The sequence below is a fragment of the Glossina fuscipes genome, unplaced genomic scaffold, assembly GCF_014805625.2.
Source record: "Glossina fuscipes isolate IAEA_lab_2018 unplaced genomic scaffold, Yale_Gfus_2 28, whole genome shotgun sequence".
Classification (NCBI taxonomy): Eukaryota; Metazoa; Arthropoda; class Insecta; order Diptera; family Glossinidae; genus Glossina; species Glossina fuscipes.
Window position 1 is genome coordinate 9066885 of NW_023998423.1, and position 14882 is coordinate 9081766.

The 14882-nt window shown below is 33.6% G+C and overlaps 1 protein-coding gene across 1 annotated transcript in view; it reads right to left on the reverse strand.

The window, feature by feature from the left end:
- LOC119636211 (occludin) overlaps positions 1-14882 on the reverse strand; it is a 38945-nt gene that overhangs the window by 11907 nt on the left and 12156 nt on the right. Inside the window, exon 2 of the mRNA XM_038031444.1 lies at positions 4846-4959. Within this exon, the coding sequence (XP_037887372.1) occupies positions 4846-4959 (114 nt within the window). The remainder of the gene's footprint in view (positions 1-4845; positions 4960-14882) is intronic.

Consider the following 14882-nt stretch of genomic DNA (forward strand, 5'->3'; position numbering starts at 1 on the left):
CAGGAAATAATTTTGTGTGTATAATTGTAGTAATTATGATATAATTATCATATGATGACAGATAATTTGCTTAAGAGTGAAGGAAGATAATTCTTTCACATAAAGTACACGTGGCACGTTCCTTACACACAAACTGTTTCATAATTTTTATGGCTTAGTTGCGAATGTCGTTTGTCAAAGTTTGGCTCTGGGGCGTGAAACATTTTGGCATTTCTTTACTTCTTCTTCTTCTTCGTCGTTTTCTTAAGTGTTCACCGAGTCATCAACAGATGAGATTCGCTGTGTTATGAAAGCGCTTTCAAATCTCAACTACGGTAAAGTTTTCAACATCATCGAGCGTACGATCTAAGTTGCGCACTAGACCTTACATCCACACTTTGTAAATTTTTTTACAAAACATGCGGACAATGAATAAATAGAAAATAAAAGAAAAGACGAGCGGTGAACATTGATTGGATCGGCCGGCTTTCGGCTTGAGTAAAGGCCGAGTTTAGTTTTGGCGCACATTTTTCTTCTCCCTTCCCGTGTTACACGTCCGCCACACGCAAAATTATCCCGAAAACCCAAGCACTTCTTTACTTAGCAATAATTTGGCATTGGTTGGGAAATGTTGTTCCCATGAACTTCTATTATCGCCAATGTATTCATATTTTCTGTTCATTTTCTCCATCCAACTAATGGCATAAAAGGGTGTTTAAAATTCGTTATGTTCGGATGTGGTGTTGGGCTGTTTCTTTATTGTTGTTTTGTGGTCTTTTATTTCTGGTTGGCTTAAAACTCATTTTAATTTTTGCGCCAACCATAACAAAGTTGAAACACAACGTAAACATAAATGACTTGCAACATTTAAGACAATAACTTTTGTTATGGATTTTCTGTAATCATGCCAACAGAAATGAAATTAAAAGTGTTGAGAATGAAAAGCTGCTCTCCCCCGCTTTCCAACACTTTACTTTCAGTTCTAAAGTGCGGAAAGTACCGAATCCCTTTGGTAAAAGTGCGCTCAACCATTTCATATATTGTTGCAATCAAAATCGTTTACATTAACAAGTAATTGTAAGGCCTTATGTTTGCAAATGTGTATGCATTTGCTGTTCGTAGAAACTAAGAAAGGGAGAAAAAAAATGAAAAATTAAAAGAAAAAAAAAAAAAAAAAAAAAAAAAAAAAAAACAAAAAAATCTCTTCTGTTCCACTAACCTATACAATATTTTCATTTTGCTATTTTTCCTGCTTTTGTTTTTGGCCATCATAACGTGCAGTATCGTCTTTGGTTGTTCTTTTTGTTTTGTTTTTTGTTTTTTGCTTTTTTTTGCCTTACTGAACTCTGCTTTGAACTTTGCATAAACAAAACAAGTAAAAAAAAAAAAAAAAAAAAATCCCCCTCTACCTTCTCGGGATGTCATCTAGTTGAGGAGAACTCAGGTGTTTTGTACCTTTACTCTCTACAAAGTGTGGATTTGTTTCCAGTTACCGAGCAGATGCATGATTGTTGGTGGTCCGAATGCTATTTACCATTATTTTATGAGCTTGTATTTAGTTGTACTCTTAGCTTGTCTGTCTGTCTGTCTGTCTGTCTATCTGTCTGTCTATCTATCTATCTGTCAGTTAGTGTTTATTTTACATATTTCATACAGAATCGCTCGCTTGTGTATTACGCTTAACACAGAAGTTGCTCTTTTTATTTACTACCCGTTTTCCCTATAAAATTTAATTGGCACAAATTATAGGTTTTTTTTTTTTTTCTTTTTTGTTGTTTTCATTTTATTTATTTTTTTTTTTTGGTTATTTTTGTTGTTTTGTTGCATTACTTTCCGACATCACGTATGATACAGAGTTCATTTGGTACGAAAGTTTTTCAACAAATTTCTTAATCAATTAACTGTGTGAAAATATTTTTAGCTATTGCCTTACAATGAACATAATTATAATCGAGTAAGTGTGTATCTGTTTTGATCAAAAAATAATGAGAATTTTTAGTTTCTTTTTTTTTAAATCTGCTCTTAATTTCAAAATATTTATTCCATATAAACGAACTAAGCCCTTTTAGGTCAATACTAAATCCTAAATCGTTTTAGGCATGCCCGTCCGTCCGTCCGTCCATTTATACATGTTGGTTTTCAAACTACACTTTGAAATGTGCAACATTTTCATACAGATTCCTGTTTTTAGCCAAAGATACTATTAAAAATCACTCCTTACTTATACACTCACACTTATATTAAAAAAAAGTTTTATATTTAAAAAAAGTTTTTTTTATCAGAAAAACATAAAAGTTCTACAATTTTTCAACTTAATAAGTACAAGCGGAAAATTTGGATTGAATGAGACCGCTTTTGAACCCCACTAAAAAAAATTTGTTCTTGAAAAAAAAATGTCTGTTGGCGTCACCATATTTTTTTTGTGCAGCATCTTTAAAAAAAGTCAAAAGAAGAAGATTCCTATACGTAGTAGAGGTTAGGAGGACGTGCCTGACCTGTTCCATGACTTTGGAAATTGTTGTTGTGTCTGCTATAACTTATAAATAACGAAGCGAATGTTTTGCTCTTAAAAGCACAGGTGTACTGCGAGCATGTTCTTCGATCAATTGGGACTGAATTTCAATAATGAACGATTTCGAAGAACTTGAGATGTTTTTGTTTATTTTTATGCAGATATTTTTCATCATTTTTGCGATCGGAAGAGTGTTCACCACAGATGGACAGACGGACAGTCTCGATTCACAATTTGGTATATATATATACATTGTATAGGATTTCTGAAGCTTCCTTCTGATGTTGCAAACGTGTTGAGCAGATAAAAGTACTCCTACGTCGGCATGATCGATTTGTTACAAAAAGATGAAACATATCAATACAAGTCTTTCATGTGGCGAAGCGGTCCAAGTTTTAGTATTTTATCGTAGAAATTGATCCAAAATTTTACATATAAATCTATGCTTCTAATATGCTTGCGGCATGGAGGTTTTTTTTCGGAGCTCTCTCCCACTAAATACCTCAAGTGAAATGTCACCTTCACAAAGCGACAAAAGCTATTTTGCATAATTTATGAGGATCATATACTCTTTGAAAAAACATAAAAGAAGAGTTAACTCTGCTAAATTTGTACCGGGTCGGTCTAGGTTTTAGACCCTTACCCAATGTAAGGCTTTTCATGAAAAGTAAACATTTATACGGCAACACAAAGTCATCTTTAGTGTTGTTTGAGAAAAGTAGAAAGATCTTTGAAAAAAAAAATTAATTTTGTTTTATCTGGATCATGTCCCTCTAGGTTTTGGACTCCTTTCTGTGTAGGGGTGTTTGCTATTTTATTAAAAAAATATGTATGTAGAATTGCATAATGTGATGCAGCGTAGGGTATCTTATGGTTCGCCTTGCACCACAACAACGTTCTTATTTGCTTCTCTTAAGAATGCTATGAAAGTGTGGTTAGGTTTTCTCTGTTTTCCTGCAACAATTACCGAACAAACATTTACTTTAACACACATTTGCGTTTTAACCGATAGATTAACTCGAAACGTAAGTGTGTGTAAATTTGCATTGAAGGACAATCACAGCCTGCTGCAATAGCAGTCGTTCACGTAAATGACGTCTATAGACATCTATTGCTTGTAGTTGCAGATGCAAGTTACGTATATTCTTACTATTATGAAACAATTAAAACAAAGTGTTATATAGCACTATTTACTTGATTATATTACGATCGAAATTCGTTTTCGTATTTTTGTTTAATAATAATAATGATGATGTAATACTCTCTGCTAAATGGTGAGACAGCTGTTTGATCTCAATTATAGTTAGAATTAAAATTTTTTTCGTCACTAAAGTGCTCGTAGAATTTAATGACATGGACAGTCGCCAATATTTCATTTACGCTATTTCGGTCTATCTATTGTTTGTTTGAAATTCAAGTCCACAAAATATTTTTAGTGAAATCTTCTCCGAGGAGATTAGCTAAAAAGTTCTTACTGCGACAAATAAATATGATAGATAACTATATGAAAGTAAAGGGCCCCCCTTCACAAGAAAATCAAGCAAAATTGAATTTAAAGCAATCAATGAACAAGAATTAGATATCAAAAGGTAATTAGCTGTCTTTTGGGCATCAGAGAAATCGAATCTCTAAAAACCGCTACAGACGTCGGCCTTTTTTTTAGGAAAATTTATTAAAAGATACAATAATTTTAATCAGTACGTATGCAAGCTTAATCGAACTGCCCAAGAAGCAACGAAAACAAGCAAGAAACTTACATTCGGCGGGGAACGAAACTCTCGTACCCACCATATAAAGTCTTCGACCCTTTAAGAATTTGCGATCAGGAGATTGCTAACAAAACACACTACACAGACTCTCCGATGGACAGACGGACAGACTTGGCTTAATCAATTCAGAATATCGCGTTGACTAAGGCTGTGCCCTTACAGGTGGATACCTTACAACTTCCCTTCAGGTGCTACGTACATTATGAGGAAAAATAAACTAAGTGCAGGCCACACACGCTTCAGTAATGGGTCTAAAAAGAAGTGTATGCGAAAATGAGCGTCAACATGTTAACTTACTTAACTCTACTCATATTCGGAAATTTAACTCAAAAAATTTATGCAAATTTATACATTACTGGATCGTCGTATACAGTGAACGGTGGGCGCATGTTTATGTTAATTCATTTTATTTTATTTTTTTTTTTTTGTTCTATTGCATAAATTGAAAGATACGTTCAATATGCTCTCATGCCTTTGGGGATGAAAATAATAATTAATCGTTGGTAAGAATTTGTTAAATTAAAAAAAATATTTCCTTATATTGTTAATGAAAAAAAAAAAAAAAAATGACAATAAATTACTTACGAATGGTGTCTTTGGTCCTGGATAATTGTAACCATTTTCTTTAGGCGGCAGATAAGCGTTTGATCCTGGAGCTATTTGTGCATAAATACAAGCCAAACCCACTAAGAATATGCTCTGCAACGAACAAATAAAGAAGAATAGAAAGAAAACGTAATAATTATTATTATTATTATTATGAAATAGCGATCGTATGGTGGTATGTCCGTTGAACCTTGGAACTGAAAGGCTTAACATGCTTAAGCATGAAATGTTAAGCTAATACAAGGCCTTTTCGTTTAAACTGTAAAACTATAAATATAAACTGAAACATTTACCAAATAATAACAAATGCCAAAGCGATATTATCACAAATGACATTAAAACAAAAAGCGAATGATTTTGTTTTACAGCAAAACGAAAACAACGAAATCGTCTAAGTCGAGGTTCAGAATCGTATGCAGGTGCAACAAAAGATTTTTATTTTTATTTACTTTTTTTTTTTTGTTTTCTTCAAAGCTTTAGAAGTTTTTCTTGCTGTTGTTGCCATTGTCGCATTGGTGTTTTTGTTATTGTTGCTTTCGTGAAAAGGGCAATCAACTAAATCTCAGGCCAACATTTTGCAAAAAAAAAAAAAAAAAAAAAACACCACTAAATATAACACATGGCATACAGGAATGTTTTCTTGTTCGTTAATGTCATTTCAAATAAATTTTCTTATGCACATCAGCACATCACTCATTGTATAAAGAAATCGTTGAAAGAAATCGTATACGAAAAATTAAGAAAATAAGTGTTAAGATTAAGATTTAGTTGCAGTGAAGAACTGCAAAAAGAGACGGTTGTGTGAAAAGAGAGAAGAGAATAACCTGCTACTGTTTTCCCATCCCCGCCTGGTCCCGTCTTCCGTCTTACGCTGGGACTGCATTGTTATTTGCTTAGGGTAGACAGATGTTAAGAAAATTGTTATTATATTTATGCAGTCAAGTCTTCGAGAAAATATTTTTATTGGAATTCCTAACCAGTAGCTTAAAGAAAAAAAATAAATAAATGAAAATAAAAATACAAAAATAATAATAATAATAATAATAATAATAACGATAATCAATACTTATGTATTTATTTGCTTGATGATGTGCAGTTAGTGTTCAATGAGTTGTACTTTTAAGATAAATGATACAACTTTTAATGAATAGATGAGAATTCTCTATTAAGCAACAAATAATAATCGTGTATATATATATATATGTGTGTGTGTATGTGTGTGTGTATGTATATGTTTGCATCTTTATTTACATGCATAAATATATATGCATATGCATGTCGGACAGCTATTTATATAATTTACGGAAGTTATTGAAGGTTATTGAGTCTCTTTATATCTTTCATATCCACCATAGGGGGTACATTCGTTTTGTCAAATATTTCTTATGCAAAAAAAATGTATGCATGCATAGGAGCTGAAGCGTGAAAAACGTGGAAACAAGCAAACGGCATGATTAGTGCAATCGATTTAAAAGTGTTTATTCTTCTTCTTCTTCTTCTTCTTCTTTTGTTTACGACCCAAAAAAAGTTTATCTAGAATTTAAATGTCTTTCTATTACTACACAAGTTCACCGATCAGTTAAATCGATTTGCTTACTTAATTAGCAAAATCCATTTCCTTATATTTCTTATGTGTTTTGCTCACCTTTACGTGACTTTCCAATTAGGTTATGCTTAACGCTCTTTAACGCTCTTGCATGATTACAAGTACAATATGTCATATTACATAGTAGACCTATGTCGACCTATTTGCCTTCCATATTACTTAAGCCGCTGTCACGTTCGTAAGTAAGTAAGCAATGAATTGCTTATATGCTTTCATTACAAGTTCTCGTGAAACATAAGCAAAAACATAAGTGAAACTCAAAAAGGCGAAAACAGTTCGACTTGAAATGTACATAAATTTTGCTTTTCTTTAATTTTCTGCTTTGTTTCTTCGCAAAAATCTTTGAAACCCTTATACAAGATTCGCTGCTTATTACTTCGGCTTTGTTTTCTTTGTGCCTATCTTTGTACAGATTTGCTAAGTAAAACAACTTTTAGTTATTTTAGACATTTAATGGAAGAATTTAAGCCGATATGCGTAAGGTTTACGAAGAACATCTGTGCAACATCTAGCAGGATTTTAGAGCGACTCTGCTTTAATTATAGCAAAGGCGTTAACTTGATAAGCATGTTTGTCCTTCTATTTGTTTGTCGGCGCAATTTCCATGAAATTTCTAAAACAATTTAAGCATTACATCCGTCCGTCCACAACGTTTTCATTCAATCTATAGGTGAAAATGTTTTCGAAATGTTTTAATAAAATCTACTCCATTAACATATTTTGGCTCAACAACAAATGCTACTGAAAATGGATTAGAGAAGGTACTATTTTGAAAAAGCGTCTAACGTGAACAAGTTTTTCAATTTTTAATGTTTCTCATGCATATTCGCTAAAACAATCATTGTCGGTACAATAAGCAAAAAGTGGAAAATTTGACTGGAACGGGGAATGGGCGCCATGGGAACCCACGACTTCTTCCCTACAAGAAATAAGCAACAATTTGTAATTTTGTTGTAATATGTTGTGTTACTAAATAACGAAGTAAGATGTAGTTGGTTGGTATAGTTTTCGTTGCCTCCCTCATATAGGGGGTTTCATGAATAGTAAGCCTTTAGATGGCGATGAAAAACAATTTTTGATATTTTACGACAAAACTATGTGACGAGTTGTTGTTGTTAATTAGGCGATGTGATGTAGAGCATTCGACTTTGTCTCTGGCTAAAATGTTTTAACTTCTTTTGTAAATCCAAAAATTCTTTACTACCCTTGCCGCTTAAGCTTATATTCGATACTTGTCGCTTCAATATTTGCAAAGTGTACTCAACATATAAAAGTGAGGGAGGGCGACAAATAATGTGCTGAATATCTACCGTCGGTTATGAGGCTTCTCTTACAAATTAAAAACATGTAAGAAAATTTTCTTCGGCTATGACTGTGGAATTTTTTTTTAACTTTTCATTTGGTATGGAACATGTAAACATGTACTGAAATAGCGGATAAGTAATGAGCAGAGAACCGTATTACTCCCTTTATGTTGTACTGTGGACATCTCTTTTGACCCATTCTAAGTAACAATTTGCTTACAAGAACATCTAATATTTATGATAATTTTGAAGCCATCATCATCATAGTTCTGATCAGGAGAAAGTGTAGCGTACTCATTGCTTAACTTAACATACTTTGATAATTTTTACATAAATTAATTCAAGCATATTTTGAATTTTTACTTTTAATCAAAACATTTGCTTTTTATTTTTAATGACGTAATTTAAGTTATACTAGCATAAGCATTATTTTAACAGCCACAAAAATATTTTAGTATCCAAGACATATGTGTTTGTAAAAGAATGAACAGCGGGAATTCCAAAAACGCTCTGAAAAATATTGAGAAAAAAATATGTCTCCTCAGAATTTCATCCTACGTACCAGCGATGTGGTAACATTCGCGAAACCAAATATGCACAAAGGACGAACGGTCGCCCTTTCTCTTTATTTTATGTCGATCTTTGTTCAGTTTATAGCATGACGAACGTGACGATAATTTTATAACAACTATTTACCACAAACATTACACATAGACATAAGGAGAGACAGATGGACAGACATGGCCAAAGCGATTCGGAAGCTATTGTTGGCTAAAATGCTTCAAATGCTTTGTATGGTTTTTGAAGTCTTCTTCTAGGTGTAGCATATGGGTTTTGGTCTTGGGTACGTCAGCTAACTTGTGCCGATTAAAATCTCACTTGTTATTGAACCATTACGAGAAGTAGTGTGTTTTTGTCAACGTGAACTAATGGAGATAGATACGCGTATATGAAGTTTGCAATCATTGCCCATCATACAAAGATAACCTTTGCAGATAAGAGATATGTTATTGTATTGTGCTCAAGCCAATGTATAAAAATTGTTCCGCATTTTGACAATCGTCCATTTGTCAGCGAGTTAATCGAGAGTGTTCTTCTTCTTCCGAAAAGTATGCGTATAAAGTAAAGAAGCCTTGGCCAGTTGGCGATGGATAAGCAGATTATCAACGATTCGCGGAAAAGTCAACAGACGATAAGATTAATAAAAATATCAGAACTAAATTTTATATTAATGACTAATAAGCAGAGAATTTACTGAAGGCGAAAAGTGAGCTGAAAAGGAGATTTGAAACGTTGTTAAGTACAAGGTCCTGCAAACAATTTCTTTGTAAACCTTGGCTATGCTCTCAGAAATGTTGGGCTGATGCAGAGGTGCCTACCAAAACTCGGTGTTCGCATATTCAAACCTTATCTCTACTTCGTAGTAACCTGTCGATAAAGGTATAACACTATCCGACAGGACACATCCACCCGCTAGACTGCAGACATTTCCTTCCATACTTCTTCCTCCTCGTTACCGTGTTACAAGTGCAAACGACATCCCCTGAGTGGTAGGTCGGTCACATTTGATAGAAAAAAAAATGAGTTAAGATAAAGCGATCGCTAGCAAGTATAGCGATATGGAAAGCGCTACAAATAATTATTTAAGTTCTAAAGTTTAAGGTAACAAATGATGCGAATCGCTAGCGAATACGAAACTTTGCAATTTTTTCGGCAAATCTAATATGACGACTAAAAAGAAGAGCGCATCTGAAAACAAGTACACAGCTTTCTTACTACTTTTAGCATACGTATGTCAAGTTGTGCCTATGAATATTTAAATTATTTTTTATTGTTGTTTGGTTCGTTTTTCACATGTTATGATTTATTCACATTGATATTTCATAGCGCGAAAAAAAAAACCCGACATTGTTTCTTAACATTTAACGGTAAACCACTTACGATCAGATTATTCTGATATTGCGGCGCAAACTGAAATGAGAAGACTAACGAAATACACAATTGATTTAATGTTGTTGCTTATGCGCCAAGGGAGCAGAAATGACGAGGCTTTAATAATGGATGTGGTATTTTAAGCGGAGATCGTACATTGTATTATTGCGCAGCATATATGAGAGTTAAATCAGCGATTGCGCAATCGCTTTATCGCTTGACGTGTACACGTGATTTATATGATTGCATCGATTTACCACGAATCCTAAGAATGTCGACCATTTAATATGAATATTAAAATAAAAATTTTTTTTTGGAATTTTCTTCTTCTTCCTCTTCTTCTTTATTATTATTAATCGTGAACTTAGTTAAATTATTATATACAAGACAAGCCAGAGGCATAAGCTATATGCCTTATAAGGTGAATTCATGTGTGAATTCCAATTAAGACGAGGTTTGTTTCATTATTTGCGAGTTTGTTACGAAAGCGACAAGAAAATTAGTAAACCACTGTTTTCTGCAAAAAAAAAAAAAAAAAAAAAAAAAAATGCAAAACGAATCAAAGCAATTAGCTTCGATTACATTATATTCATTATGATGGATAGACAGCCGATATATTAATATTGTTGGCGCTGTTACCTCTCTTATTAGTATTTGTACAAAAATTTACCGCAGAGCGAAAATTGAGTTATATTGCTTTTGCGAATATAACACACCTTTTCCTTAGTCAAGGTGTTCAAAACACATATAAAAAAACATTTTAATATGCAATAATAAAGTTTGAAGAGGAACTAAATACAACAACTGTCTCCCACTGTGATTGAAAACTCATTCAACTTTTTGTTGTGAAGATTTATGTTGATGTAATAACACTTCGCGTACTTAAAATGTTAAACGGATTTGTAAAATTTTAATAAAATAAAATAAATAAAAAAATCATATTTATATTACTTTAGTTTTCGCTCACCAACAACATAACATAAGTACGCATGTGATCTTCCCATGAAAGGAATATCTACGGAGATCACGTGAGTAATGTGTAGGCGGTTAGGTATGTTTTAGTTGTGCGAATGCTATCCTTTTTGGCAAGAAAACGCAAGCACACATATGCATCATGGCATACCAACAAGACAGAATTTCCTATATTGTGGGCTGAAGCGGCTAAGCAACGACCGGTGGAAGATTGGCAGGAGGACTGGATCAGAATGAGTAAAGGGTAGAAGGACGCACCGGCCCATACCAGCTATGCGGCCTTGGGTGAATAGGCAATCTGAGGAGGTAGGCTCTTATTTGACCCATCAATTAGCGGCCATGGTCACTTTAGATCATATCTGTATAGGTTTAAAATAGAGGAAGCTTTTAAGTAGTACCTAAACGGCTACCCTTCCTGTGAAGGTATGCCTGAACGGTCGTGCCACAGGGTAGGGAATAGGAAGAGTGATTTTTAGCGGTTTAAAGTCTCGCACTGCCGTTATGGGCGCCTGTTGATAGTTTTCCGTCTAACAAAAAAAAAAAAAAAAACAAAAATACCAACAACATAGTACATGAACGTTGGCGATAAGCTTATGGGTGTTATATTAAATATTAGCAAAAATTACACAGCAACTAATATGAGCTAAGCATCTGATTTTGGCATATACGCTAATTATCACCAATTTATTAATGTTTTAATTAGACAGAAGCTTTCTTGTGTGTTATATGCACCGATTGTTAGCTTTCTATTTTAACATTTGCATGTCATGAGAGTTAAGTAAGAGGCCGAGAGTACGACCTTAAATGTATCAATGGCCGACCTTAAATGTATCAAGTGTATACTCTACTCAAGAAGATTTGAATATTTTCTAAATTCTTAAACTAAGTATGACAAATCCAATACAATGACAAGTAAGCCAAGTAAGAAAATTATGTTCGGTTGTGATCGAATCTTTTATACCCATCAACGATGGTGGATCCTAAAAAACATAAAAAAAGTCAAAGGCTTAAATTTTCATGCTTTATAATATGGGGTGGACGTTGCCGATTTTTTCTATTTTCAAAGTAGACGTTGTTGTCGCTTAGTCATGGGGGCGTTGTAGGGTTCCTTTCTAAAAAGTTATAAGCGATGTCGTCCATTTCCCAAACGGCAGAATGTTTATAATAGATATTACACAGTTGGGCAGACGGACAGATGGACAGATGGACATGCTAGGATGCATTCCAAATTTGAAATTGACCAAGAACAATTTATGGAATTTTTCAAGCCCGTTTCTGCGTGTTGTAAAGGTTAAAAAAAATATATAATATTGGGTAGGCGTGATCAAATTCTTCCATTTTTGTACTACAATGAAGCCCACAAAATGCATTTAAATTTTTCTACATTTGTATCTGCTCTAGTGTCTGTGAGTACTTTTTGTTCCTTTTGAAAAACAGGGGCGTTCTCACTTTACTTAATAATCTAGGCATGTCTTCCGATGGATTTGGATCACTTTCAATGTTTACCTGCGTCCAAGAACTTTCAATGTTTTTGTCAAACTTGAGGTTGACAGCTTCATTTTGGCGGTCAGGAAAACATCTGCTACAAACGAACAGAGGGAAAGAAGGACATGCTTAGATCAATGTATATACTTTGTAGGGTGTCTGTGGCTTCCTTCAGGTTGGTGCAAACGCTTTGACACAATGCATATACCTCTCGTCCTTATGATGGCTATAATAAACTAAGCATGACGGCGCAATGCGGGCCAGGCAATGTGAAATTTTAGTTTTCATGTTCATCGCAGCAGATGTATTCACTAATGCTGGTAAATGTTCATACCTGATATCTCATAAAAAATATGAATTTTTCATCAAGGAACGCTAGTATGTCTCTACGGCGGAAGGTGTATACACAGAAACTATAATAGCGAGACGTAGGCATAAATTTTAAGTATCTCTTACGATTCAATATATAATTTGAAATTTATTGCATACCTTACAGTGTATGGCAGTAACTCCGCGTTGCTTATCGGTTCCATCTAAATAGTATGCAGCTTTATGGAAATCGTAAAAATGTATTTTTCTTTTTAATAATGGGCCGATTGAACCTTTTAAAAAAGTTCTATTAAATGTTTACAAATAACGTTATGTAAGTCTTGTAAGCCTAATTAAAGCGTTTAACACATAAGTCTCTTTGTTAAACTATTAAATGGCGTTTTTAGTTTAATTCCACTACATACACATCTGTACAACAAAACAACAGCAACACTTAAGCAAGAATGCAAATTAAATTTTTGCTTTGCTTTTATATGATTTTTAAATGCAGTAAAAGGCAAAAAAAAAAAATGTAATTTTTTCTCCAGCATAAACACTATAAAAAATGTGGGCGTATGAGTAATAAAAATAGAATTCTTTCATAAAAGCAAAAGAACAAAAATACATTAAGGCTTGTCATCCATCGTCCATTGTTAGTAAGTATAGTATATGTAAAGTGAATTGATGGTGGGTGATTGATAATAAAAAATTTATTTATTTATCTGTTTTTTGTCTTCTTTTTTTTTTTTTTTTAATAGTATTTAATAATAATATAAAAAAAAAAAGAAATAGATACGTGTTTAAAATCAATTAAAAATGATGCTTTTTATCGCATCTCTTGAACAGAGCAAAAAAAAAAAAATGTAATAGAAAACAGAACAAAAGACTTAAGCTACAAACTCATTATAATACATTACATAATTTTATTAATTAATTTCCTAGAAAAAAATATATTTTTCTTTTCTATTGTTAACGTTTCAAGTTAATTAATACAATAACTTCTTCTTCTTGTTTTTTTTTTTTTTTTTTTCTTTTCGTTTTCATTCTTTCGAAAAAGTAAAATGATTGACATTTGAAAAGATTTCCAACATAATGTAATAAGTTATGTACTGATATCGAAGAGGAAGAACCGGCAGCTGTGCATGAGAATGCTGGTATAATAAACACTTTTAATCATTAATCATAAATACCAGTCTAATAAATTTTCCTATTAATGCAAAAAATAAACGCACAAACGTACATCCATCCATACATACATGTCGAGAACAATAGACAATTGTTGCTGAAGTTAATCAAAAAAAAAAAACTTACTCTCTCGCTCTCGCTCTCGCTCTGTCTATTTCTATCTCTCTCCCGCTCTTTCTCTCTCTCTCTCTTGCCTTTGTTTTTTTTTGTATATTTTTATTTCCTAAAATCATTGAACAATATTTGATTTACAATAAGTTGTGTTAGGTTCGTATTTTTCTCTTTCTGTACTACGATACGAGCTATTTCTGCATAATTTATTGTCTGGGCTGTAAATAATTGATATGGAAGTGCTTTCGCATTATAATAATTATTTCCGTTTTATTTTATTAACATTATGCTAATTAAGCAGAAGTGTTTTTGCATCTATTACTCCTGGAGAGTAGATTAACTTTTCTAGGTTGGGCTGCGAGCCCGGAATGTTAGTGTTGGAGGGCATATGATATACGAAGACCAAGGCGACTTACAGTTAGTTGCTTGATGAACTTTTCTTTGTGCATAGCGTCGATGCCAGCGTTTACGGGGTAGAAAAAGTTACATGCGTCTCGGGAAAAATACGCATTACGTTTAGTGCGTACATAAAAGTGACGAAATCTTTTGCTGATTGTAAAGGTGCGAGCGGCTCGATTGAGATTATTTTCATATCCGTTCTTTTAGTTTCTTGGTTTTGATGAAAATTTTTCGTCAGGCGACACTGTTTTATGTATTTCAACTGCATTCCTGTTCTTAGCTTTAATTTTATGATTTGTTTGTAGGCTTTTTTAGACAAGATAATGAATTAATTGCCGAGGATACATGCGCGTGTATATCATTAACCCTGCGGTAACGGGCGGTGAACCTCTTCACCTCTCAACGAAGTATAATAAACTCGATCAAGAAGGAATACGTTCCACCCTTAATTTCTCAAGAGGCGAGCATGTGTACCTCCTACGATCTTTCCCCTGGGGCATGTGTGGCCTGTACAACACTGCAGGCATGTAATGGTTTTGCGATATTGGTGTTATCACAATTACCACGAAAGCTCTCGAAGGGCCATGGCCGACTATTAGGCCCGAGTTTGCTCTCAGTTTAAGTCGCAAAAGGCAAGCATGTGTACGGCTCATGCTTTTCCCTCTGGGTAATGCGTGACCTGTCCGACACTGCACCTTGAAGAGCTATTGGCT